This window comes from Sus scrofa, chromosome 1 (genome assembly GCF_000003025.6).
Source record: "Sus scrofa isolate TJ Tabasco breed Duroc chromosome 1, Sscrofa11.1, whole genome shotgun sequence".
Lineage (NCBI taxonomy): Eukaryota > Metazoa > Chordata > Mammalia > Artiodactyla > Suidae > Sus > Sus scrofa.
The window spans coordinates 213,669,001-213,694,289 of record NC_010443.5 but is presented as its reverse complement, the minus strand read 5'-3'; the positions used below and the strand labels follow the sequence as shown (position 1 = coordinate 213,694,289).

At 36.7% G+C, this 25,289-nt stretch overlaps 1 protein-coding gene across 14 annotated transcripts in view; it reads right to left on the bottom strand.

Annotated features, from left to right (window-relative positions):
* PTPRD (protein tyrosine phosphatase, receptor type D) overlaps window positions 1-25,289 on the bottom strand; it is a 2,180,605-nt gene that overhangs the window by 318,724 nt on the left and 1,836,592 nt on the right. For 9 of the 14 annotated variants that reach the window (XM_021074366.1, XM_021074373.1, XM_021074327.1 and 6 more), the window contains 2 exons: window positions 9,164-9,309; window positions 5,393-5,534 (listed from right to left, as the gene is read on the bottom strand). In XM_021074366.1, coding sequence (XP_020930025.1) covers window positions 5,393-5,534; window positions 9,164-9,309 — 288 coding nt within the window. Of the gene's footprint in view, window positions 1-5,392; window positions 5,535-9,160; window positions 9,310-25,289 lie in introns of all 14 variants that reach the window. The other 5 variants (XM_021074310.1, XM_021074296.1, XM_021074300.1 and 2 more) reach the window with 1 other exon arrangement.

Sequence of the window (25,289 nt, the reverse complement as noted above, 5' to 3'; positions counted from 1 at the left end):
AGTACCGTAATTGTCAGCAAGTTTGTTCTGTGTTGGCCATCCTTCCTTTTGTTTCAGTCTTTCATAAAAATCCTTTTGTGTGACAGTCAAGCAGCTGTGCTTTGTTCTTTAATGTTCCTAGCCTGGATCCCCAGCCGAGACCACTTTATAACATAAACGGCAAAGTACCATTTTCACAGCGGGGACAACTGTGTTCATCTTCAAAAAGAGGCATTAATAAAATGAGACTGTAATGAACATGCTAATTCTGATCACAGGGTAGTGCACAATGGCAGAGAGAGTTGACTGTCTTCTCCCCGAAAGATTGTAAAAGTTGTCTTTTTTTTTTTTAACAACTGCTATAATGGCTTATATTTTTTGAAACAGACATATTATGCAAACATTTCTCTCCATTTCCCAATGAAATGCCTTTTCTGTCTCATCCAATTGCTCACTGAGTGTTTTACTATATCAGTAATAGTCACCTTCAGGGAGCATATTTTTTTGCATCTTGCAAGAACTGACTTGGTGAATTAGACATGTCAGTGGATCACGGAAAGATAGAGAGCAGGGATCTGAGAGGTCACCAGTCTGATACTTTCCCTGTGCACACAAGGCCAAAATAAATAAATAAGTAAAAGAACAAGGAAGTTAATAGACTTGCTCAAGAGCCAGAGCTGGAACTCAGATTACTTGAGACATGGACCTGGGCACTCTATACTGTCACATGTCTTGATGGTGATAATTCATAAACTGTGATGCATTTACATGGAGTAGATCCTCCATTATAAGCATCAATTCAAAAAATAAACCTGGAAAACTAGGTGACTCGATTCATCTTTGGTTGGCTAACTTTTGTAGACAATGATTTTTCTTTGTTTGGGTCCTAGGAACAAGCTAGTAGATAACAGTAACAATATTATACATTATGCCCAGTTTTGCTGTGACAGAGATGCTGGTGGTTTGCAGAGCTGTGCTATTTCAGAATGGGTAAGTCTCAGAAAATAACCCACTAAACTTAGAAAAATGACATATTACATGCTGTTCTGGAGAACAAAAAAAAGAATATTTTCTGATTACCACCTTAAAAGACTTAAATTCAAGAAACATGACATTTAGTCAGACTATCAAAGTTGACTAAAGTTTTTGAGAACTTTCTCTTAGAGAAGGGGAAACATGTAAGCAATAAAAGGATCTTGCTGTCTTTCTACTTGCATAAAACAGGCATATGCTCCTGGACTCTACAGGAAAGAAAAGTCTGTGGGTGGTGGTATCCATTTTCCCTACCCAATGACTGATAAGACATATTGAAGAGAAATTTTTGTTTTTTAGGACCACCCACGGCATATGAAAGTCCCCAGGTTATGGGTCAAACTAGAGCTACAGCTGCCAGCCACAGCCACAGCAACACCAGATCTGAGCCACATCTGCAGCCTAGCCACAGCTCAGAGCAATGCTGGATCCCTGACCCACTGAGCAAGGCCAGAGATTGAACCCACATCCTCATGGATACCAGTGGATTCTTTTCCACTGTGCCACAACGGAAACCCCCAGGAGAGAACATTGTCATCCTCAGTTATCATTATGTAAATTCACAAGTTTTCCTCCAGAAATCTTTGGACAAGAAGAAATTGTGGCCAGTGAACCAAAGATCCCAAACCAATCTCATCCAGATGATGATCTCACTTTTTAAAACACCCTCTCTGATCCTATATTTTGCCCTTTACTGAAAGCTTAATATCATTCCAAAATCCTTAGTAGAATCCCATAATCAGGTAAGGCTTAGTCCTTAATAACCTCTCAGTGAGATGTGAGGCCTCACTTAAAGTTCTGTTTAGGAGGGAAATGCTTAGCCTCCTAAAGTGCTGTAGAAATAGATAGCTAGTATTTGCTTGTGGTTCCACAGGCAGGACAATCAAAAAAAATTTTTTTCACGACCTGGAGGCTGTAGGTACCACGTTCAACTCTCTTTCTGCCACTCCTAAGAACTACAATCTACAGTGTATAAATGGTAATTGCTCAAATATTTCATTCCTAGGTGTGTTCAGCCCAAGCTTATAGTTATCCTTCCTTATGAAAACAGTTTTTGAGAGCAAAGGTAATGTGAAATGAGCTACACAGGGAAAGTTTTCCCTGAAATATTTTTTTCAATGCACATGGGTGGTCAGAGTGTTATTTCCATGTCTTCTGCATTAGCTGCACAGGTCAGATGATTACATCCCCAATTAAATAGGTCCTCTTGCAGCCTGTGTAAAATAAATCAGTGATCTCTATCCAGTCCACTTAGACAAAAACCATAACAACAGCTGGCACATTGTTGGCACTGTCAGCAAAGTGGGTAAAAGTAAATGACCCATGTGGACAAAATAGGCATCTAAGGAGGGACACTGGATGAAAAGTAGAAAATAGTTTCCATCCACTGAGAGCTTGAGTATCTGCCAATGCGATTTGCAAGAGAAAGTGAGCTGAAATTGGGCACAAGGCCCATCAACTATGGTATGAAACTCTTTACATTCATTTAGTTACCTGTTTACAATGTTCATATTCTATGAGTGTCAGTTTACCAATGGAACATTTTTAAAGACTGTTACTAATAAAATCACCAATAGCTATTTGGACATTTAAACAAAGAGGTAACTCTAGGAAATAAAGATAATTCCAAACCCCATTTATTTCATCCTATAAGGATATATGAGAATATTCTATTTTAAGGTTATGTTTAGACTACTTTTTCATTATCCAAAATACCTTTGAGTTTTTCTCATGAAACATTTCCAAACTTGCTAAACATAGTCTTAAAAAAAAAAAAAAGATTTAACTACTTTACTGGAATCATAAATTTTCATACAAATGTGCTCACATATGACAGATATTCACATAGAAAGTCAAGATGCTATTAAAAATTTCAAATGTATTTGTTTTATGTGGGAGCTAGTTGGATAAAAGTAGATGAGATAGGAGGATCCTGGTCAGCTGGGAGGCAGGAAAATATAAATCCATGTGAATGTCTATGTAAAGTGGTATTTTTCCTCCAACTTCTTGTTAATGTCTTCATCAAATGCATGAAGACACAGTCAAGCCAAATGACTGTTATTATTCCCTTTTAAGGGATTTGTTAAAGGAACTCAGTAGGCAAAACATAAACCAAAAATGTTTCTTATAAATTTTGCTTGATTGCATCTTTGTGATACATTTTCTACATAATATCATTGGTTATATAAACTACGTGAATAAATGAAGATTAAAATTTTAAAAGAAGATCAACAAATAGGTCTGATTTTGCTTCACATAAGAACACAAAAAATGATTCAAAAATCTTCAGACCTTTTATCTAAGTTTATATGAACAGGTACATGTATATTCACAATGCACATATGTTGTAGTACATATTATAGTATTTATAAACATAGTCTCCAAGATTTCTTTCAGCTCTAAAATGTGACTTTTAACTCCTAAGTGTTCTTTTTATTTCTAGTGTCTTATTCTTACCTAGCAGATTTTGTTCCTTTCTTTACCTCTTCAAATATTTAAAATTCATTTATTTTAAAACCCATTCACACACTTCAATTACCTTTAGTTCAAAACCTATGATTTCTACACTCACTGATTGAGCTCATTGTCCCTCATGACTTGGAATTGGTTTTCATGCTTTAGAATGGGTATTTATGAGCCCATCTGGGAATAAATGCCTTGTATGGTTTTGTATGGCCTGAACTCTGATGGTGTCACCGTAGAATGAATGCTTCCAGGCTGTCTGTTCCTCACTCCAAGGGATTCACCATTTCTGACTAGCTTTAAAATTAAGCTTCTGGGTTCTAAGTGTCGCAATGCAGAAATAGTGCTAGAGCTTCATATTATGCAGAAAGGTGACCAAGCTCTTCTTACTTCCATTCTATTTTACATAGCCTTGTATCCTGCTATAGAGTTAAAACTCCGCCCTAAATCATATAGTCCATTCAGTTATTATCCTCGTTTGGAAGATTACAAATTGGCTCTTCACTGAAGACTCTGTTTTTAGCACCCAGAACCTTTCTTGTTTGTAAGCCTAACCATGCATTTAATTTTATTTTCAAATATTTTACCAACATCTCTATGTGTTCACAGAGGGATGGAGAACTTCCACTATGAATACAGCTTGTCACAATGGCCAGAAATGTAACTCCAATCTGACTTGTTTGTTTTGAAGCAGCATTCTGTTACATGCAATTAAAAGATCTATATCCAATTGGTCAATGTTTCCCCTAAGACTTGGTAAGATGTTTATATTATTTAAAACTTATTTTAGGATATATATGTAAATCTACTTCTCTAGGCTGATTGACTGATTAACTTGAGTACTAAATGGATCTAAAAGGAAATGTTTTTAATTTTATAAAACATACAAAGAAAATACATCCCTCAGTGGGAAGAAACTGGAATGAAGGAGAAAGAGACTTTATATATGTTTCTCTGTGATTATTCAAGTTTGGTCTCTTCTTTCTAATCCCCTTCATCTGATGAAAGACTATTCTTGCAAGTTGCAGAATTAATAAACAAAATGAAGTTCAAAAAATGCAAAACAAATAAATGCATGTATGTATGAGGAAGAAACATTTGCACAAAAGGTTTACTCTGGAAGTGTCAACTACTATGCAAACCAAATTAGGCAACATTCTCAGTTCTACACAAAAGCCTGAATTTATATACATAGATATATATAAAATAGAGCAGAGTATTATTAAACACCAGCCTTTAATCTCTAATACTGTCTTCCTAAAGGAAGTCTTGAAAGTAGACACACCATACTGGAGATTTGGCAAGTCATCCCATGCTTTGGGCAAACTGCATAAGCCACATAGCCAGAAACACAGAAGGGGACATACTGTTTTCAATCACTCTGCATCAACAGATGTTACTTCAAGAAATGAAAAAGCCTGGGAAAAAACATTTTTTTTGACATAAAGAAGAAAGCTGCCTTTCATGTTCTGGATTCCTCTGTTTAAGAGGAATTCATCTTTAGGTAGAAGACATTTCTTAAGAGTTGCAAACAATGTCAGCTTTGGTAATTTGCAAAAAGTAGCTGATGACCTTGATAAGAAAAAACAAGACACAAATGATGCTAACACATAAAAGAGAAGCATACCCTGTTTCCTTTCTAGGATCTTTGCCAAAAATTAAAATGGTATCTGACATTTGAAATTGGCATTTCTTTGGGATTTTCTTTTCTCTCTCCAGCTAGCCATTTTCAAGACTCATGAAAGAGGGTACCTACTGTCTATTTAATTTAAATTTGACACTTAAATATTTTATTTCAATTCATTTGCCATTTAAGCGTCATAACAATGCTAGTATTTTCCATGATCCTACAAAAGAACACCTGGGAAACAGCATTTCAACAATCACACTAGCAGCAGCCTTGTACATGAATACTTACCACGCAAAACGGTGAGTCTGGTGGATACACTTATTTCTCCCACATTATTTGAGGCCACACATTCATAAATAGCCTCATCTCTTGGAGTCCGTAAGGGTTGTATTCTGAGAACTGATCCAGATCCATCGTCAAACTCTATTACCTATTAGAGGAAACAATAGCTGTCACAGGTGTTGTTACAAATGTCTACCTCTCAGCTAAACCTCTTAACGCAGCAGTGAACCAGCCATTGGGCTCAGAATGAATTCCACAGCATTTTAAGACTGAATTTTTATACAGTGACGAAACAGAGTAACTGATCTAATTTAATGAATCCTATAGTGAACAAAGGTAAGACATGAAACTACATATGCAAAAAAAAGTAGATTTCTTGTCTCTTCTAAAAACCACCCAGGGTTACTCATGAAAATATTCTAGTATGTTTATCCAGGGCAATGTGACCCTGTCATTATTTTTGCAAGAGACTTATTGCTACAATGTATAAGCTTAAATTATTCTGTCTCTGATAGAACATATGCACATGTGGATCCCTTGAATAATTGGACTGTAAGGTAAGAAATAACACATGCTACCACTGATAGCTTTCTGGTTTAAAATGTCTCATCCTGAACAGTACAGAAGAGTGAGCCATGAAGAGAAACTGCATAAATCTAGTACTTAGGCAGCCAATGAGACGGCTTTCACTACCCAAGAGACTGATGGCATGCATTAGTTTTGCCATAAATCATTCCAGTATTTGTTCTTGCTTAGCATTTTCTGCATTTTAGGGCATTCTTGCTGTAAAATGGAGGCTTGCTTCACCAGGCAGAAAATTAATGTCCTAAACAGTAAGCCTGAATTCACTATCCTTATAGACTCTACTTTGAAACAGCTAAGCAATTCTAGGGATTTGTCACCAAATTCAAGCAGTACTTCTAAAAAATGATAACAATGGTGATGATATTGATAAATATGTGCACAAAATGGTAAAGTCCTCTGTCTTTTCTGTAACCACACTATGTTTTTGTCAGCTATTCACTGAGATGATTTTTTTTTTGCATTTCCCTATGAATAATACATCCATGTGCTTAAATTGTGAGCAAAGTACGAATGTCTTATAAATGTATTTACAAGATGCTCCATCCCAGATTTTGTGTATAATGTCAGCATATGGAAAAAAGATTGAATGTTTTTAAAATGTGTCCACGTCAAGCCTTTTCTGCATACCATTTATGTTCTAAATTCATAAAGATAGCCAAAATGTCCCATTTCACAGTGCACTACAATTTATTTTCAACTATATTAAAAATAGCATATACTTTTAGAATGAATCTACTATGCATCTTGGGAGAATGAAGTTTCATAGTTACTGGAAACTCTGTCAAATATGCCATAATTTTAAAAATACATATTCGTGAGCGTCTTATCACTTAAAGTAGAGAAAGATTTAAATATCTTTAATACGGATTTAAATTTTGATTTTTTCAGTTTTATTGAAAAACAATTGGCATACATCACTAGATAAGGTTTAAGATGTACAGCATGATGGCTTGATGTACATAAGTTGTGAAAATATTACTACAATAGGTTTAGTTAACATCTATCATCTCATATAGAAACAATGGAAAGAAAAGAAGAAATGTTTTTCTCCTTGTGATGAAAACACTTAGGATCATCTACTCTCTTTACAACTGTGATTGTTACAAGGTATTTCATGTTTACATCTCTAAACGATTTCCTAGGTTTGGACCTATCCTCCTCAACAAACAATATGCCACATGCCACATGTTAATGCTGTAATTTCTAAATTGAAGACCCTATTTAAGAACCAGAATGGATTATGTACCTACTCTAGGCCAGACACTACATTTTCCACTAGAGATAGAAGAGGGTGAAAAATCAGTCTCATTCTCACCGGCTTTACAAACTAGTGAAACCAAAAAGTGCGAAATATTGTTACAGATATTGCAGATCCTCAGCACAAGATGTGAAACTATATGATGTAATTGCTTTGTGTTAAAACATTTCTTTCTGGATGTGTTTATAAGGTGCTCATTAGGAATTATGTACTGAGCAGAGCTCATGGCTTGAAATGCTATTATAATTTAATCTTTGTTACAAGAGTTTGCCAAGAAGCCATCATCACTAGAAAGTGTGATGTCAAACTTCTCTTTGACAAAAAATTCAGCTTTGGAGTTCCCATCGTGGCGCAGTGGTTAATGAATCTGACTAGGAACCCTGAGGTTGCAGGATGGATCTCTGGCCTTGCTCAGTGGGTTAAGGATCCGGTGCTGCAGTGAGTTGTGGTGTAGATTGCATACGCAGCTCGGATCCCGTGTTGCTGCGGCTGTGGTGTAGGCCGGCGGCTACAGCTCCGATTAGACCCCTAGCCTGGGAACCTCCATATGCTGTGGGAGCGGCCCTAGAAAAGGTGAAAAACAAAACAAACAAAAATTCAATTTCACTTAAACTAAAAAGTAAATGTGCACCAAAGATCACACACACATCATTTCTACATGATGTAGGAAATATTTCTCAAAGATTAAGTTATCCCTTTTGTTTATATTTAAATCATTATAGGTATTTATTTGATCTTCAAATATAATTTTAAATCTATCATTTGTAAGCTACTGTCCAGATTTCAATTTTTACAAGTGTAATTAATTAGCCCTTTTATTCATTTGGACTGTCTACTGCCCTGTGAGAACTGAGAAAAATGCGTAAAATCACAATCATCTGAATTTTGCAGTTGCTATGTTTCTTTTAACCGGAGATTCCTTTAATTTGCCAAATTGTGAATTAGGTTATGAAGTAGATGAGAAACTCCGTAAAAGAAGTGAGTTTTACATTTGGGGTCAATTTGGAGTTCTAAATATCCATTAAAAATCAATCTATCCTCTTCATATCTTAAATTATAGGCATGATACTGTATACTTCTTACAAGTTTTCCCTGTATAGGAAATTACCTCTTTTTCTCCTCCAGAATGAGCAAATTGATAAACCATAAGGCTCCTTAAAAACACCCCAAAAGTATCTGAATTATGTTTCACGTCTTTGATGCATTGAACTTTCTTGAATAAAGAAAATTAATTTCTTCAGTAGGTTTATCTGCAATATGAACCCTGTTGGGTATGTTTCTTCCAGAACAGTTCTTTACACTAACACCCTGCAGCAAAGTTCTCATTCAAGTCCATGCTACTTTGCAGACCACAGGTGTGAAGTATAATGGACAACAAAAATTGCTGCCCAGTACTCATTTCCCTTCTTCCGGATAACAGGAACTCAAATACCCTTTGGGAAAACATTTCTCCCTCATTCCAAGCCATGGGGTTGGATGTAACTGACCTCACTTCCAGCAATAGCAGTAGATTCTGATTAACTTAACCTAGTTAGCCTGTATCATCCAGCTGTCCACACAGATGGGTTTAGGCATGAACATGTAACTCAGTAAGAGCCAATAGCATAGAAAGCTATCACTCATCCTCTAGTTTTGGATGTTACAGGATGAGGAATTGCTTCTTGAAATTTTAAGGGGAAGTAGTCTGAGGATGAGGCTACAGATGGATGTGAGGAACACTAAGTAAAGACAAACATCAGTCATCTGAATCCTCAAATTCTCTTTATAAGAGAAGCCATTTAGAGTTACATTTTTACCACATACCAATATAACGAATACCCAGTTCTCAGTGATTAGGACACCTTGTATGAGATTAAAACCAGCCAGTCACATAGAAACCACAGATTCAGCAAATACATTCTTCCCCCAGAGAAACAGAACAATGGACCTAATACCTCAAATCTCTGATTGCTGACTTTCTTTCCTTTCTTGTTCCAGACAATTTTTGGTCTTGGGTCTCCTGTAGCTTGGCATATAAACGAGGCAACTCCACCAGAGACCCCTGTCTGGTCAACAGGAGTTCGTGTAAACCTTGGAGGTGCTGAAATAAAAGAAACATCACAAATTAAAGAGAAGAATTAATACACCAACCATTACCCCACTGCCATGCTTACCCCATTGCCCTCAGTCCTATTTTAGCCAATACATACTTACAGACAGACAGAAAGACAGACATAAAATATACTAGGACTACAAAATTAGGAAATCACCTTTTACTTTTGAGGGTAGTTTAAGGGGGAAAGAGGTAAGTTTCTGGTCAAGTTATCTGCTAGGGGTTTTATTTCTGAAATCCGTACTAAGGCAGAGCTCCAATAACATCTGAAAAGCAACATCACACATTAATTTTTATTACCAGTATAAAAAAAAAATCCAATTTGTCCTCTGTAACAAAATGAGCTCATCAATCAAAGTGAGTAAAATTTTAGCTCTTTGCTTTGATGCCGCTATCAGGACACTGCCAGAAAGCAGCATTGCTACTGCTAAGCTATTAAAATTAGTGACATTTAAGAGAAATTCTAGGAAATTTTAAAGAGACAAGAAATATAGCCCTGAGTTAGAAGTTTTGGTCAGAAACAGAAATAGGAGAAAACAGTAAAGTGACTCTAACCCAGATATTGTGTGCTGTCTTACTCAAAACTTAACTCCCCAATTTGCATAAAAAGATGAGTCAAGAAGCCTTCAAAGTCAGCAAAGAAAATAATTTCTGTACAGAAAGATATAGACTTCAAGATTCCTAAGGACAGAAGGCTAGAAGTTGTAGGCTTCTGAAATGTCCTGAATCACCTTTAAATGTCCCTACCATTTCACTCTCTTTCTTAAAAACCTACTTGTTATCAATCTTGTATTTCCAGATCTAAAAATCTATTATATGAAAATTATAATAAAGGACAGATATATACTTATGTATAAAGATATTCATCACATCTTTTTATAAGGATTATGTGTACCCAAATATCAAATATTAGAGGAATTGATGGTAAAATAAACTATGGCATAATGATGAATCACCAATCAAAGAGTAAATGTTGTATTTGTAAACTTTTTATCAGGGGACATGAAAATTGCTTATGATTCCATTATATGCCACAAAAGCATCACACAAAATTACAGGTGATAAGAGAATAATTCCCCCTCCAAAGATGGGGCAAAATATACTAAAACATTAATGATGGTGGTTTGGGAGAAGGTGTTTTAGTTATTTTTCCTACTCAACATTTTTCTTGCATCCCTGAGTATTTACAATTATGTTATAGCTGGACATTTTTTTTTAAACTCAAAAACATTTCACTTTCCCATTTTATTTTCTATTTTCCTATTCCTATTACATATTTTCTTTTCCCTTGTGCCATTCTTCAGTTATATGTCATTGAAACAAGTTTTTAAGTGACTGGAGCTAATGTTTCTTCTGAAAACTCTCCTTAGATTCTAAGAAAGAAGAAAATAGCCAAGTTTATCATTGTCTGCTCATCACCACTATTCTCTCTGCATTGCTTTCATGTTCCCCACATGATGATCCTGCTGCCCTGCTGGAGTGTGTCCTGAGCTTTATGGTGGTTTTCCCAGGGTCAGAGAAGCCAGGTTTCCTTCTCGATTGCAACATTTTGCATGTAGATCACCTTGAGGGGGTGTCTAACTTTCCTGTTTCTTAACCTCTAAAGTAGGAAATGTGAAATCAATCATTTTGCTGAGATCTCTTTCAGTTGTAAGGTATTAATTTCCACAATGAGGGAAAGGAAGGAGAAGAGAAAGGAAAGGTATCTTTGCAGTGCTGATGCAGGAAGATGAGTCTCTCTTTCATTAGCAAGTTCACTTGCTGATAACAGAACTGGTGCAAACACAGGTCCCTGTTTGTTCAGAAACATTAGGAAGGAACGTGGGCTCTAACAACCCTGCTGGATATCACGTTGGACAGCATCTCAGGGTAGCAATACAAACTAGATGATTACCAGGACTGTGACAAATGCTTAAAATGATTTGAAATTGATTCACAGTGAGAGGAATAAAAAATACTGTACACTGATGTCACTTTTCTCTCACAAACAAGCAAAAAAGATATTAAAAGTTTTTATGTTTTTCATTCTGCTGCTGCAAACAATTCAAATTGATAATAACCACACACTTGTCAGCATCTAATATGGAAATTATAATTATGAAATTGAAATTCCTAGGCAGTCTTCCTGGAAAAACAAAATGCATTGCAGTGGTATATTAAGAGCTACAACATTGTCATCTTTAGGTACTTTCCTTCTCGAAGTCCATAGCTTAAAAGGTGTCAACCCTAAATGAAAATCAATTTTAACAACCCAGCTTCTCATTTAAGTCCTGTTTTTTGAAATGTCTTCAAGAATGTATAGATTGGGTGAAGGGCTGAGGTATAAAATGACTATGTAATAATCGGAGATTAAATAAGTCTGGAAGGAAGGATGTCCTTTTTGCTGCACTTGCACTTTTTTTTTTTTAAGGGATAGTATCCTATTTCTCATTTCTTTTTTTTTTTTTTTTTTTTTTGTTTTTTTTTTGTTGTTGTTGTTGTTGTTGTTTTGTTGTTGTTGTTGCTATCTCTTGGGCCGCTTCCTCGGCATATGGAGGTTCCCAGGCTAGGGGTTGAATCGGAGCTGTAGCCACCGGCCTACGCCAGAGCCACAGCAACGAGGGATCCGAGCCGCGTCTGCGACCTACACCACAGCTCACGGCAACGCCGGATCGTTAACCCACTGAGCAAGGGCAGGGACCGAACCCGCGACCTCATGGTTCCTAGTCGGATTCGTTAACCACTGCGCCACGACGGGAACTCCCTATTTCTCATTTCAAAGAATGAAGGTAATTTGGAGATTCTGACAATCTGCAAACAGGCAACAGCTACTTCAGAAAGTGCTTCCTAAATACTGAGCAAGGACACTGAGAAGTCAAATTAATATTAAAACATAGAAATTTTATTTCTAAATGGAAAGCAGAGGAGGTGAGTCCCCATCTATCCTTCCAGTGTTCAGATATGTTTCTCAAGGATTTTCATTTTCTGGCCTTACTTATAGCTCTCACACAAATACTGACAACTATAAAAATCTACCAAAGATATGACCTCAGGATGCTATTGTAAGGATTTTATTTCTGAAGATGAATTCAAGCAATAGAATTAACATAATAAACTATGGAAAATTTGTGAAAATAACCAGTTAGAATCTGCTTGAAATCTGGGACTGTTTTCCTGAATCCTACTATCCACCACTGAAGTGACTTCAAAAAGGCAGCCTGAAAAGGATCTAAAATTTATTCTTTCAAAATAAACAAACAAAAAATAAATTAATCACATTACATTTCTTAAAAAAGGACACATCCTATGTATACAGAGCTTTCTCATTTTTTACAATTTTTCTAAATATAAAAGAGGAGTTCCCTGGTGGCTTAGTGGTTAAAGTTCTGGCATTGTCACTGGTATGGAACAGGTTCCATTCCTGGCCCAGGAAATTCTGAGGGCTGTGGGCACATGGCCAAAAATAAATAAATAAATATAAAAGATATTAGCCTTCACAGAAAAAGAAAATCAGGACTTTCTTAAGGGATGTGTTTTCTATATTGGTCTACAAGTCCAAACCACAGAAAGGATAAGTGCCACTATTCCATGCTACAAAGATTGTAGATAAGATAGTAAAATCATTCCCGTGTGAGCATGTTTGTTGCATAAATAATCATCTTGGCTGATCAAACTCTAATACTGATGCTGTCAATGCCAGGCAGCTGGCCAAAGGAAAGAGATGAGAAGGAAAGGAAGTTAAACATAACCCCAACAAATGCTGGAAACAAGTAGAAATCTTTATTCCCAGAGGGGGGTTAATAATACACAGCACCCATGCCTCCCTTCTCTGTGTCTCAGTTTAATAGAAGAAATTAAATGAATCGTCTGCCTTCTCTTGCCATGAATACTGCCCCAATTTAAGTCACACTCTGAAGGGGTGAAGAAAGAGAAGAGAACCCACATAAAAGAATAAGACAAAGAATAATCATCTTCCTCTAAAAGTCTACTAAAGACTTCCTCTAAAAAGTCACACAACAGGACAGCCTCCAGTCTGAATAATGAAAGGCCCTATGATTAGCCCATGAGATACAACCATAAATATTACACTTGGATGAAGAAAAAAAAAAAGAAATAACAAGAGTGTAAAGATGGACAGAAAGATGTTAAAACTTTATAGTCACTGATACTCAGATAGGTACCCTTCCATTACTGTAACTGTCATTGCTGTCCACCTAAAGCTGCCAGCACTGTGCTTCACTAAGGGCATTTCTGTTCAAGGTGGTTTTGATAAGTGAGAAGTATGACCTTTTATTAAACTAATGCCAGGCACTGCAGAGGTCAAATTACTATTAGACCCAGAAAGTCTATTTTCTAAATGGAAAATAGAGAAGCTAAACATACATATGAGTCAGAAGAGAGGCATGGCGGATATTCTAGACCGGGTCTGCCATGCTCACTTGCTTTTCAAAGACTGCATTCTCAGGATGCATTCCCAGAGCAGAGGGCAGCTCCAGGAATCTAGTAGATTAGTATTTTCTGCACAGCTCAAGAGAAGCCACAGGCTGCTGATTGATTTTTCCTTCTAAGAGCTTAGATTGTTCCTTATGGTAGAAGCACTGCACAGAACCTTCGCATGTCATCATTGTAATATTAGACAAATGGCACCATCATTTTGTCTCTAAATTTTTGTAGCATGTGGTCCTTTTGGAATATCAGGTTTCAAGTTGCTCGGCTTTCTGAAGACAAAGTGATTAGCCCAAACAGTACTTAAGGTGATTAATTTTAGGGGACAGAATCTACCAAGGCCAGCAAACCGCCTTTGACCAATCTTAGCAAACTTCTCTATATGAGGGACAAAACCTCCCTTTAGTACACTACATTAAGTAGAGTTAGACATTAATGGGGGAGAACCATTGAAATCCACTAGGAACTTCTGTGGAATAAAAGAATTTATGAGAAATTCCTAAAGGTTAAGAAGACAGCTCAGGTTTGTGGTAACTTGATTGGCCACCTGAGAATCCCTTAAAACAGGTCTGTAGAAAGGAACACATGCTACAAAAACTTAGAGACGAAATGACGGTGCCATTTGTCTAATTTAATTCTAATGAATAAGCTACTTCTGTAGTCATCAAGGAAATATGTCGCATGGGGAACAAAACTAACAGCATGTAACTAACTGGCTTTGTTTCTTGCAGCTGATTAACGTTTCCTTAAATAGAGAGTTTTGTTTTTAAAGGGATATCTGTCATAATAATGTGCTTAAAATCTTGAAAGGGGAAGGTTAATAATGTTAGTAAATGACACTAAGGGAGCGGAGGAGGGAATGCTCAGTAAAAATATATAGGTAGTTCTGTCTTTAGGTATCTGCTTCCTTCCTAAAAGGCATCTGCAGCATTCATGAGACTGTCCGCCGATCTCATCTCTGTTCTTTCTTTCTCTGGAAGGATCGGGTGGAGGGCTCTGAAGGGAAGCTCAGGAACAAGGATCTGGAGGTGGGTGAGAAATGCAGAGCAAAGGAGGTGAGTCTGGGGTGATGCTAAGGACCATGGCTAGGTCTGAAGATTTATGGGAAGAAAAGCCATTGCGATAGGGTTTACATTTCCATCCAGTCACAACACGCCCTACTGCCACTGCCGCAGACACAGGAAATGTCAAAGTTTGTGTGGATCATGGATTTTCTGTTCTGATTCCTTGGGTTAGGTAAGAAAGCATGCCTAAGACAGCAGTACAACAGAACAGGCTCATGAGAAGAGAAGAGGGAGGTCCCAGAGTTTATGAAATAAATGGAAGGAGGGCCACAATCCTGGCACAAGACCCCAGGCTGGACTGGTTCCTATGGCAGATGTTCTACAGAAAGTGGGGCCTCTGGGGAAATCTATCCTGTCACATGGAATCTGAACAGGGTCACATCTGACACCCATGGCCAGAAGGAACCTTCCACTCAGGTTACTTTTGAGCCATCCATGGTATTTTCTTTTTAACACACCTCCACAATCTTTTAGCCTTAAAATTTGACATAAAGAGCATTATACTTCAAAACTGGAAAAGAAATAACTACTCTTCAATGAATTCCATCTATAGGACTAAATGTTTTATATATCTTACATATAATTTTTTCCAAAGTCCTGTATGATTACATCATTACTCCTATTTTATAGAATTATAGAAAACTTTATAGTACTATATAAATTTAGAAGGAAAGAAAGAGGCAGGGAGAAAAAAAAGGAAAAGGGAAGGAAGGAAGGTTCACTGAGGTTTAGACTGAGTCACATACTTTTGATCTAACTGTGAAGCCCTGATATTTTTACTGTGCCAAATTAGAAAATGAAAAGTTACAAAGATGCTGCACAGACAGTATGTTTTAACTCAATTTACTGTATATTTTCAAATCCGTCTTAGTTAACTATAAAATGTAGACTGGCTATTTTCTCAAGGGTTTAGAAAGTACTTTGTGCTGTCTTATAGCAATTATTTTTTACTAGATAAATGAGAAAGTTTACCCAGAATGCCTATGGAAAGTTGTTTCCTAATTTCCAGGGATAAATTAAGTATGATGCCTGAGCAAAAGACAAAAATCAAAGCCATACAATTCATAAATAAATCCCCTAAGTTCAACTGTAGTACAGTACAAAACTTTTGTATTATTCTATATATATGTTCAATTTGTTCATGACGGCGAAAGACAAATGTCCCAGGAAAGCTCCTGATATCAACTTCTTCTCTTCCTTTTCAAAGTATTTTAATGACATCTACACATGTCTCTATCATTAATTATATTAATGCTTCAACTGCCAATTCTTGACTACTAAAATGACTATTACAACATTCTCCTATTGGATAAATAGATGCCTATGCATAACCATCAATATTTAAGGTGATCAAAAATTGATATGTATACTAACAGAAAGAAAGGGGAGAAAGAGAAAGGAAAGAAAGAAAAGATGACAGGAAGAGATTTAATGAAAAGATATCTTGCACTTGAACTTTTCTTTAATGCCAGATCCTTCTTCCTAATGTCTCAGAGATTACCTAGCAATTTCTCAAAATCATTATGCTGAAAACTCACCATGCCATCTGCTTCCCAATCCTACTTCTCTTTCTAAATTTCCACATTTGTCTGTAGCACTTTTCCAAACACCCAGCCCTGCAGCCTCTGCCTCTTCTTCATCATTTTTTCCTTTGTCCCAATACCATTCAATTATCAAGTCCCATAGATTCTCATATCCACCATTCTTCTTTTTTCATATCTAAAAAATGATAGACAGGATTCTCCTTCAAAGCCGGACATTACCATCACTTAGGGGCTCCCAAAGAAACTAATTAAAGGAAAAAAAGAAAGAAAAAAAAAACTACAGGTATTTAGACCCCCTTTTCAGACCAATTAAAATAGAAAAATCAATGGGGGAGGCTGGATAATTAATTTCCAGAAGATGCCAATGTTGAGCCAGAATCAAGAATCCCTGAATGATACCACAGTATCTGTGTCTTCTATTCCAGTCACCCTAACTTTTGGTTTTTATTGCTACAATCAAGATTACACATTACTGCTGATCCTTCTTTGCCTTTTCCTTGTCTTTGAGATCTTGCTAAATACATCTATGATTAAAGCTCTTTCCTACTGGAAAAAAAAAGAAAAAAGAAAAAAAAAAAAACACTAATAAGGCTTTAATGTCTTACTGCTGCCAAATAAACCAGAAATTTTGTTTGGCCTTTAAGATCTTTCAGAGGTGTTACCAATCTATTTTCCCAAATGTATTTCTACTATCACTCATCAAGAACCTAAAATTCCCTGCCTCCATGCCTTGGTACAAGCTGTTTCTTTGTATAAAATGCCCTCTTCGCCATTTTAGAAGTTACCCATTTTTCAGTCCCAAATTAAGTATCTTGAAGGATTCTTTGATCCTCCCATCTGGATAAGAATCACTCTCCTTCTAAAATCCCTTATCATATGTTTTGCATCTCTCCTATGAGTTAAAGCAGCCTATCACTTATTTCTACTATTTTATATACATGTATGTCTCTCTCTGTACATTCACTGAACCTTGAGAAAAGCATTTGTGACCTGGTCATTTCTGAAGTCTCATAACTCCTAATCACACCCAGCACATAGTACGTGTTCAATATGTACTTAGACTTAATAAAAGGCTCTCCAAGGTACATGCTCATCTTTGGCTATACACTTTTCAGTATTTAGGATGGATAATACTTTTGTAAACAGGGTAACTGTGCCTCTATTCGAGTTACATTTGCTTAGAGCTTGATAAATTAGCTGCAGAATACAAACTTCATACAATATACACTGACATGGCCAAACACTGATGTGACGTGGTGGGAGACTAATCAATCCATACCAGGCCCGAGGTTGGCAACATACAGCACATCCAAACCACAGATTCATGCATTCTACCACAGGACTCAATTCAGATGAAGCATTACATAGAAATTTCCTCTCCTTTATGAATATCACTCTACCTCACTGATACCACAGAACTGTTCAACTTCTGCCATTTTTTGTGTTCTTTTTTAAACAAATTGACTTTATTGTTATGATTGCATGTTTATATTATAAGTAAATTAGAAAACATAAATACATCTAAGGGAGGTATTTTAAAACATTCTACTGGTAGCCACTTTGATGAATGACTTTTAAGCGTTTTTATTTCCCCTTGGGACAAAATAAAGTAAGAGGAATTCTTAGTGATGAATAGGTAGAGACCAATGAAAAAAGAGGAAAAGAAGAAAAATATCCATCAAAAGGGGACTTAAAATAGTATTTAAAAGCTATAGAAAATAACTTTCAATTTAAAAAGTTCGAGACATTCAAGTTTATTTTAGTCTTTCAACTTGTCTTTCGAAAAACAATTGAGATGGGAGTTTCTGCTGTGGTTCTGCAGGTTAAGAATACAACTAGTGGAGTTCCCGTCGTGGCACAGCGGTTAACGAATCTGACTAGAAACCATGAGGTTGAGGGTTGGATCCCTTCCCTTGCTCAGTGGGTTAAGGATCCGGCGTTGCCGTGAGCTGTGGTGTAGGTTGCAGACGTGGCTCGGGTCCCACGTTGCTGTGGCTGTGGCAGAGGCCAGCAGCTATGGCTCCGATTCGATCCCTAGCCTGGGAACCTCCATATGCCACGGGAGCGGCCCAAGAAATGACAAAAAGCCAAAAAAAAAATAAAATAAAATAACTGGTATCCATAAGGATGTGGGTTTGATCCCTGGCCTCGCTCAGGGGTTAAGAATCTGGCATTACCGTGAGCTGTGGTGTAGGTCGCAGACCCAGCTTGGATCTGGCATTGCTGTGGCTGTGTTGTAGGCCAGTAGCTACAGCTCTGATTCAACCCCTAGCCTGGGAATTTTCATATGCCTTGGATACGAAAAAGCAAAAAGCAAAAAAAAAAAAAAAAAATCAGATGAGATTTCATCTGATTTAGTCAGTGTGCAGCAGTAAAATAAATTTCTCATTTGTCCTATTTCAAGATACATTAATACCTGGGTCATAAACACTTGTTTTACAGCCATAAAAGTTGTTCAGACTCACTACCATAATTTCTTATTTAACATACAGCCATGGGATATTATGACCAAAACAAACAATCCCCTACATTCACCATAAAACTTCTCTGAACTATTGACAGGCTTTGTAAGACTGACCATCTGTGTTGGTGTAAGACTCTCATTATAACTACTGGTGTAGCAACACAAATTTCAGACAGCTGTGCCAGTGGTCCTGAATCACTCTAAGACACCATCAGGGAAGCCATTCTTACCATTCCTTATGCCAGACTCATGAATCCTTAATGAAAACATGTTATCAGCAGCCCCATTTAGATATTCACTCAACATTTTCTACTTTAAGCCTCCAGGTTCACACACTACCTACACACATTTAAAATACACCAACCGTGCATCCGTTTTCGTTCAATAGAGTGATAAAGGTCCTGACAACTGAAACAGATGAAAAGTCACGCAATCTCCCAGGCTCATTCATCAAGAGCAAATGGCAGAATATTTATGGGATTTTTTCATTTTTCCTCTAAATGATAATGGTCTCACAAGCCTATTTAACACAGACACTGTATTTGACAAAAAGCAAACTCTACCAATCCTATAGCATCTTCTTAAAGTTAGTTTTCAAAGCAGATGCATTTATATCATTCACTGCTAATTTACTCATTAATCATAATTTATCACATCAGATATGCTGATCATCATTAAAAGTAATCATTTATTCTTTATTCTAAACTGATGCTTATCATGTACCTACAAATTGGATCACCCAGGAAAGGTAATTGGCTTATTTGCAAAGGAATGAGAAGAGACATAATTCAAGTGGCTAAGGAGGTAAATGACCAAAAAAATGTCATTTTTTGACATTTTTTCCCCAATTCTTTCCCAATTTTACGTTATTAAACTCCAGAATATTGACTCTATTACTTCCCCTATAAGAAATTTCCAATACATCAACTATGTGAATTTTATTATTTTTAAGAGGAACTAGAGTGATGTGCTATACCAATTTCACAAAGAGGCCTACTGATGTCACTGTAAGGGCTGAAATGCTTTGAGCTAACATGAATTGCTTTAACTCCTATCTTTCAACCTAAGTGAGGTGTTACCACAATGGGCAAAAGCCTGGACTAATCTTTTAGGATTAAATGTAACCATAATTTTTCATCTTTCAATTTCATAGTGGTAAACTGACAAGGAAGTTTGGGAAATGAAAGTAACTGAAATATTCCCAGTAGCTATAACATGGAAAGGGTGTATGTGCAAACACATGAGCACAGTTTTGGTGATTGCTAAAACAGGCTGCAAAATGAACATCAAAAATATTTACTGGAGAAATTAAGAAAAATTTCTGAACAGCATCTACAGATACGCTGTTTTCCTATCTTACAAAAACATCTTGTTTACTAGAGAATATTATGTAAAATGAGGTGCCTGAATTTTTATTACAAAGGCAATATTAATTATAAAGTATAGAGATCTTAATAATAAATATATTTCCTGAAGGTCCATATATAATACTACCTTCCAAGTAAATACTGTTATGATTAATAAGTATTTCCAAAAATGAAACACTCAAAAATGTCATTATTTAAAAATACTTTCTTGGTACTCAACGTTTTATTTTAGGTGGTATTACCATTTATTAATAAGATATAGGTACATAATGGATAAGCAATGTAAAAGATAAAATGCAATATAAAAAACAAAACAAAGTAAAAATCAAAAAAACTTGCCCATCCACCAGAGTTTTAGACTAAAATTGTGATTTTAAAAAATATTTGAAAGACAACCAGCATTATTCATGTTTGGACTAATATCCTACTAGAAATCACGATATTCTAAGTTTAAAAGACTTATGTCATAGTCTCATTCTGTGCAATATCTAACATATTGTAGATACTCAATACTTTTTAAAGGAAGCACAAATATCAGTCACATGGATATTTTAGGTATCAATCTATGTCCTTCCATTGATTTTCCACTAAATTTAGATATTAAAAATTACACTTCTCTGTAGACCCAAAGCCAAAAACTGCTTGGTAAGGATTTGCAGGATTTCAGATATTCTCATTCAATATCAGGTAACTATTAGAACCAATAACAATTTTTAGGATAATAAAAATACTCATTTTCTGATATCCTTCCAAATGAACACATGTAGTAATAAGCAAATGAATGGCATTTATTTTACTTATTAAGTCCATCCTTTTTAAAGTAAAAAAAAAAAAGCTAGAGTTAAGGGAAGTAATTTACATTCATACAAGCCAGTAGGAGATGGGGAATGTGCTCTTTCCAGAAGATGTCTTACTGAGTTTAATCTTGCTAACCATGATTGATCTCTGCATTCTCAAAAAGAGTTAGCGTATTCTCAAATCCTACCCAGTGAGCTATTTGGGGGTACAGAAGATGGAAAGCATGACAACTGGTTCTATGCTCGGGCTGTGAAGTCATGTACAAGCAGTGGTAATAATAGAGATGATCACCCAGGGCCATGGACTGGCCCTGTCCACACAGAAAACTCAAGTGGACGTTAATTGGGTCCTGGCACAGAAAAGATAGGGTATAATTCCTTGGTTTGGAGATGTAAACAAACCTTTAAAGAACTTTAATAAAATGAACCCAAGATAGAACAGAGTATAATAAATTAAAGGAATCCTCGCCTTTAAAAATATATATATATATTTCGGTAAAATAACCCTAACAGCATTTCTATAACAGAAGGTTAAATCTAAGGAGGAAATGTCTCATTCTTGCCGCCTGTGAAATGAAACACACACACACCATAAATTTAGAAATCCAACAAGAGCAGGGGGAGGGGCTTTTTGTCCCATCCTCATTGAAATTTGTTATGCTCTGGCCAGTCCTTTGGTTCCCATTTACTGAATAGCATCAGATTTATCTACATAACTATCCATCCCTCCCCTCCCCTTTTTTTTCGGTTTTTGTTTTTGTTTTTTTTTTTTAAAGTAATGCTTGAATCTAGACACAAAGTAACACTACTCAAATATTCTGGAAATACTTTTCAGTTGAATTAATTTTCAAATATCAAGTCCCTAATTTGTATCCCTGGGAAGTGCAGCCCCTGGTACCAGCTCATTTTGGTGCAGATTATGCATGCTTTTCGAAAGAGACACATTATCTGAGCCCCAGGAAGATGGGAGGCATTCCAAAACAGCATAGACAGTGAGGACCTTTATTTGCCAACTAACTTTTTTCCCATTCTCTAATTTACAGCTCAGAGTATTAAGGAAGAAAACAAAGAGTTTTCCCACACAGACATAACCTTTTAGAAAAACCTGCAAACGAGATTTTAATTACACTATTTACCAATACAGACTGCATGCAGAAATAAACTGAAACATTTCTTGCTGTGGCTTGCTTTCTTTTTTGCCTAATTTAATGGTTGAAGGGAACATCATAGGAATTTAAGTTGGTTTTGTGACAAATTATTAGGACACTTATTTTAGAAGGAAAATCAACCAATAATTACTGCCCTGGCACACGGCTATTGTTCAGAGCATAAACAGAAGCTGTGGCTGACAGCTGACAAGCCCAGCCTCCTGCTATCCTTAGAACACATTTGCAGATACCCGAGGCCTCTTGCCAGACCCAGACATGTAACAGCCACTCTTTCCACCCAATAGAGCTGCACTGACCATCTTATGCTGAGTATAATCAAATGACATTGTTTTAGGACCTCCTTTACAAGGCTGGGCCTGGCTTTAGATGTTAAAAATGGTGTTTTAATTATTCATAATTCCAGTTGGGCATAACACTGGCTCTTTAGCACAATTCTCAAATATCAAGGGGTAACCCCAAGGACTTCAAGTTTTAGACACATGCCCGCAAGTGTTTTTGTTAGTGAACCCAGATGATTACGAAGGGAAGAAAATGCTTCCCTTGTATTTGTGAAAGGGTAGCACTTGTGAATACACACCAGGCCACATATGAGAATCTGGATGGACTTTGTTTTCCAGAATTAGAAATAGGGCCTGTAGATCATCCTGGGATAAGTTTTATTTAAAACCAAATGAAAAGATAAAAAGGCTCCGAGATGCCAAAAGTTAAGAAATGCGTGATACTTCTTTCCCTGAATTATTTTATCACTGAGTCATAGTCACTAATTTAATCAAAGGAAATGCTGCTTTAAAGCTATCTGTAACATGTTGGTTAAATTTTACTGTCTGAAGACTTTGGTAACCTAGTAAGAATCCCTGTTGCTTTTTGAGGTAGATCTAAAAATGCCATGGAAGTAAACCTTTCAAAGCTGTTGTTTCAGAGGGGGGGAAAAAAAGGAGTCTAAAGGGTGCACTGCAATTAATAAATATATATCAGTTAATTCCAATTCACTAAATAAATGGCTTGTGGGGTTGCCAGTGTCTTTTTAAGGCAAAATAAACTACAGAGCAAGATAAAACCAATCTGCAAAGCAAAGCAGTCACAACACTTAGAGAGACTGAACTAAAAATGGAAAGCATTTAGGAATATAGATGCTATCTTTTAAAAAGTCAGTAGGAAAGCTCTGTTCTCCTTTACTACTAAGCAAAGGGTTTGAACAGTCCAACTGCTCCTGCCAGTGCCATGAACTCTCTCAGACATTCCTGTATGCTACATCCACCCTCAGGATCCCCATTTATTTCTGCGGTATGCCCTTCTCCCTTCACGTACTGAATGGTTGAGCCTGAGAAAATCACAGCGCTGTAAGAGCCATTGTAAATTCATGACCTACGGCCTTAACAGGACCGTATGTCACCTCTCAATCATCTGCCCACCCTTCACCACTCTGCAGAAGTCTGCTCCGCAATGGCCTTTCCCCTCCAAGAGATTGATGCTCTTGCCTCCCACTTTAAGAGAGAAAATGATGCCATCAAGGGTGAACTTGATGGCAGTCACATCCTATCCACTGTACAAGAACTTCTAACATGGAGATTTTTCCTTTCAGTTTATCCTCTTTCAGACCAATCACTTCACATGTTTTTCTAATCCTCTTCTCACCACTAGGGACACATCAATTGTCCATGCTCTGCAGATCAACCTCTTCACTCTTCCTAATAGCTACTTCCTTTTAGAAGAGCCTCTCTCCCAACTGAAATATTGAGTCAAGTTATTATTAATTTTTTTTTTTTGGCAAGACTGCCTTGTGCTTTGTAGGAGTTTTTAGCAGAATCCCTGGCCTCTATTCACTAGATGCCACTTCCCCCTAGTTGTCACAAGGAAACACAGCCAAATGCCACCTGGGAGGACATTCTAAGTTTTAGCACCAAAAAAATTGCTTCATCCCCAGTCTATTTCTGTTTTGTTACATTTATTCATTTGTTTTTATTCTTTTTTTTTAGATTCCCATGCAGAGAGGGAAGTAGGGAGGGACACTATAAGGGTAGAGGATTAAGAGCTACGCATTACTATGTATAAAGCAAATAAACTACAAGGATATATTGTACAGCACAGAGAATATAGCCAATATTGTATAAGAACTTTAAATGAAGTAAAACCTCCACGAATTCTGAACCACTAGGTTGTACACTTAGTGAAAATGATGTAATATTGTAAATCACCTTTACCTCAAAAAAAAAAAAAAAAAAAAAAGTATTACATCCCAGTAATCCCCACAGTCCTTGGAGAACCATAAGGTTGGGTAAGCCTAGCTCAGACCTTGCCAAACAGAGTCAATTACTCCCTACTCCGTACTACTAGGTTCCTTTGAAGTATTTCCACTGCTGCACATTTCAGACCACTTATTGTTTGTTCATCTTCTCTCTCCCCTGCTAGACTATAAGGCAAAAAAGGCATGAATGAGCAGATATATTTGAGTAACTACCAAATGGCCCTGGAAATGGCAAACACATGAAGTTTTCACAATTTTCACATTTCTTACACTCCCTGAAGCAAGAACATTCCTGATACTTTCTGCCTCCTTGAAGTTATTTATTGCCCTTTTTTAAACATCCCTTTACCCACTTATTTTATATTATCACATCTCTGATGAGACCTTCTCATCTCATGATTAGCTTTATTTAAAAAGGTTCTTCAGGAGTTCCCGTTGTGGTGCAGCAGAAATGAATCCAACTAGTATCCATGATGATGCAGGTTGGATCCCTTACCTTGCTCCGTTGCCTTGAGCTGTGGTGTAGTTTGGATCACGAGTTGCTGTGGCTGTGGCTCCAATTTGACTCCTGACCCCAGCCTGGGAACTTCCCTATGCCATAGGTGTGGCCCTAAAAAGGCAGAAAAATAAAGGAAAAAAAACAACTCTCCTCAACTGTTGGTCATCCCAAATTCACCCAGTCCATGTAACTGACAGTGACAGTCAATCCATGATACTGCTCAAGAATCTTCAATGGCTCCCTACTATTGCCACTTATTACAGACCAGAAGCTTTGTTGAAACAATTAATTAAATTAATTATACTTAAATCTTGTATGTTAGATCCCTGATCTGCCTGACATGACTACAATTCTTATTACTTCCAGACATGTCATATTCAGAGGTTTTTCCAAA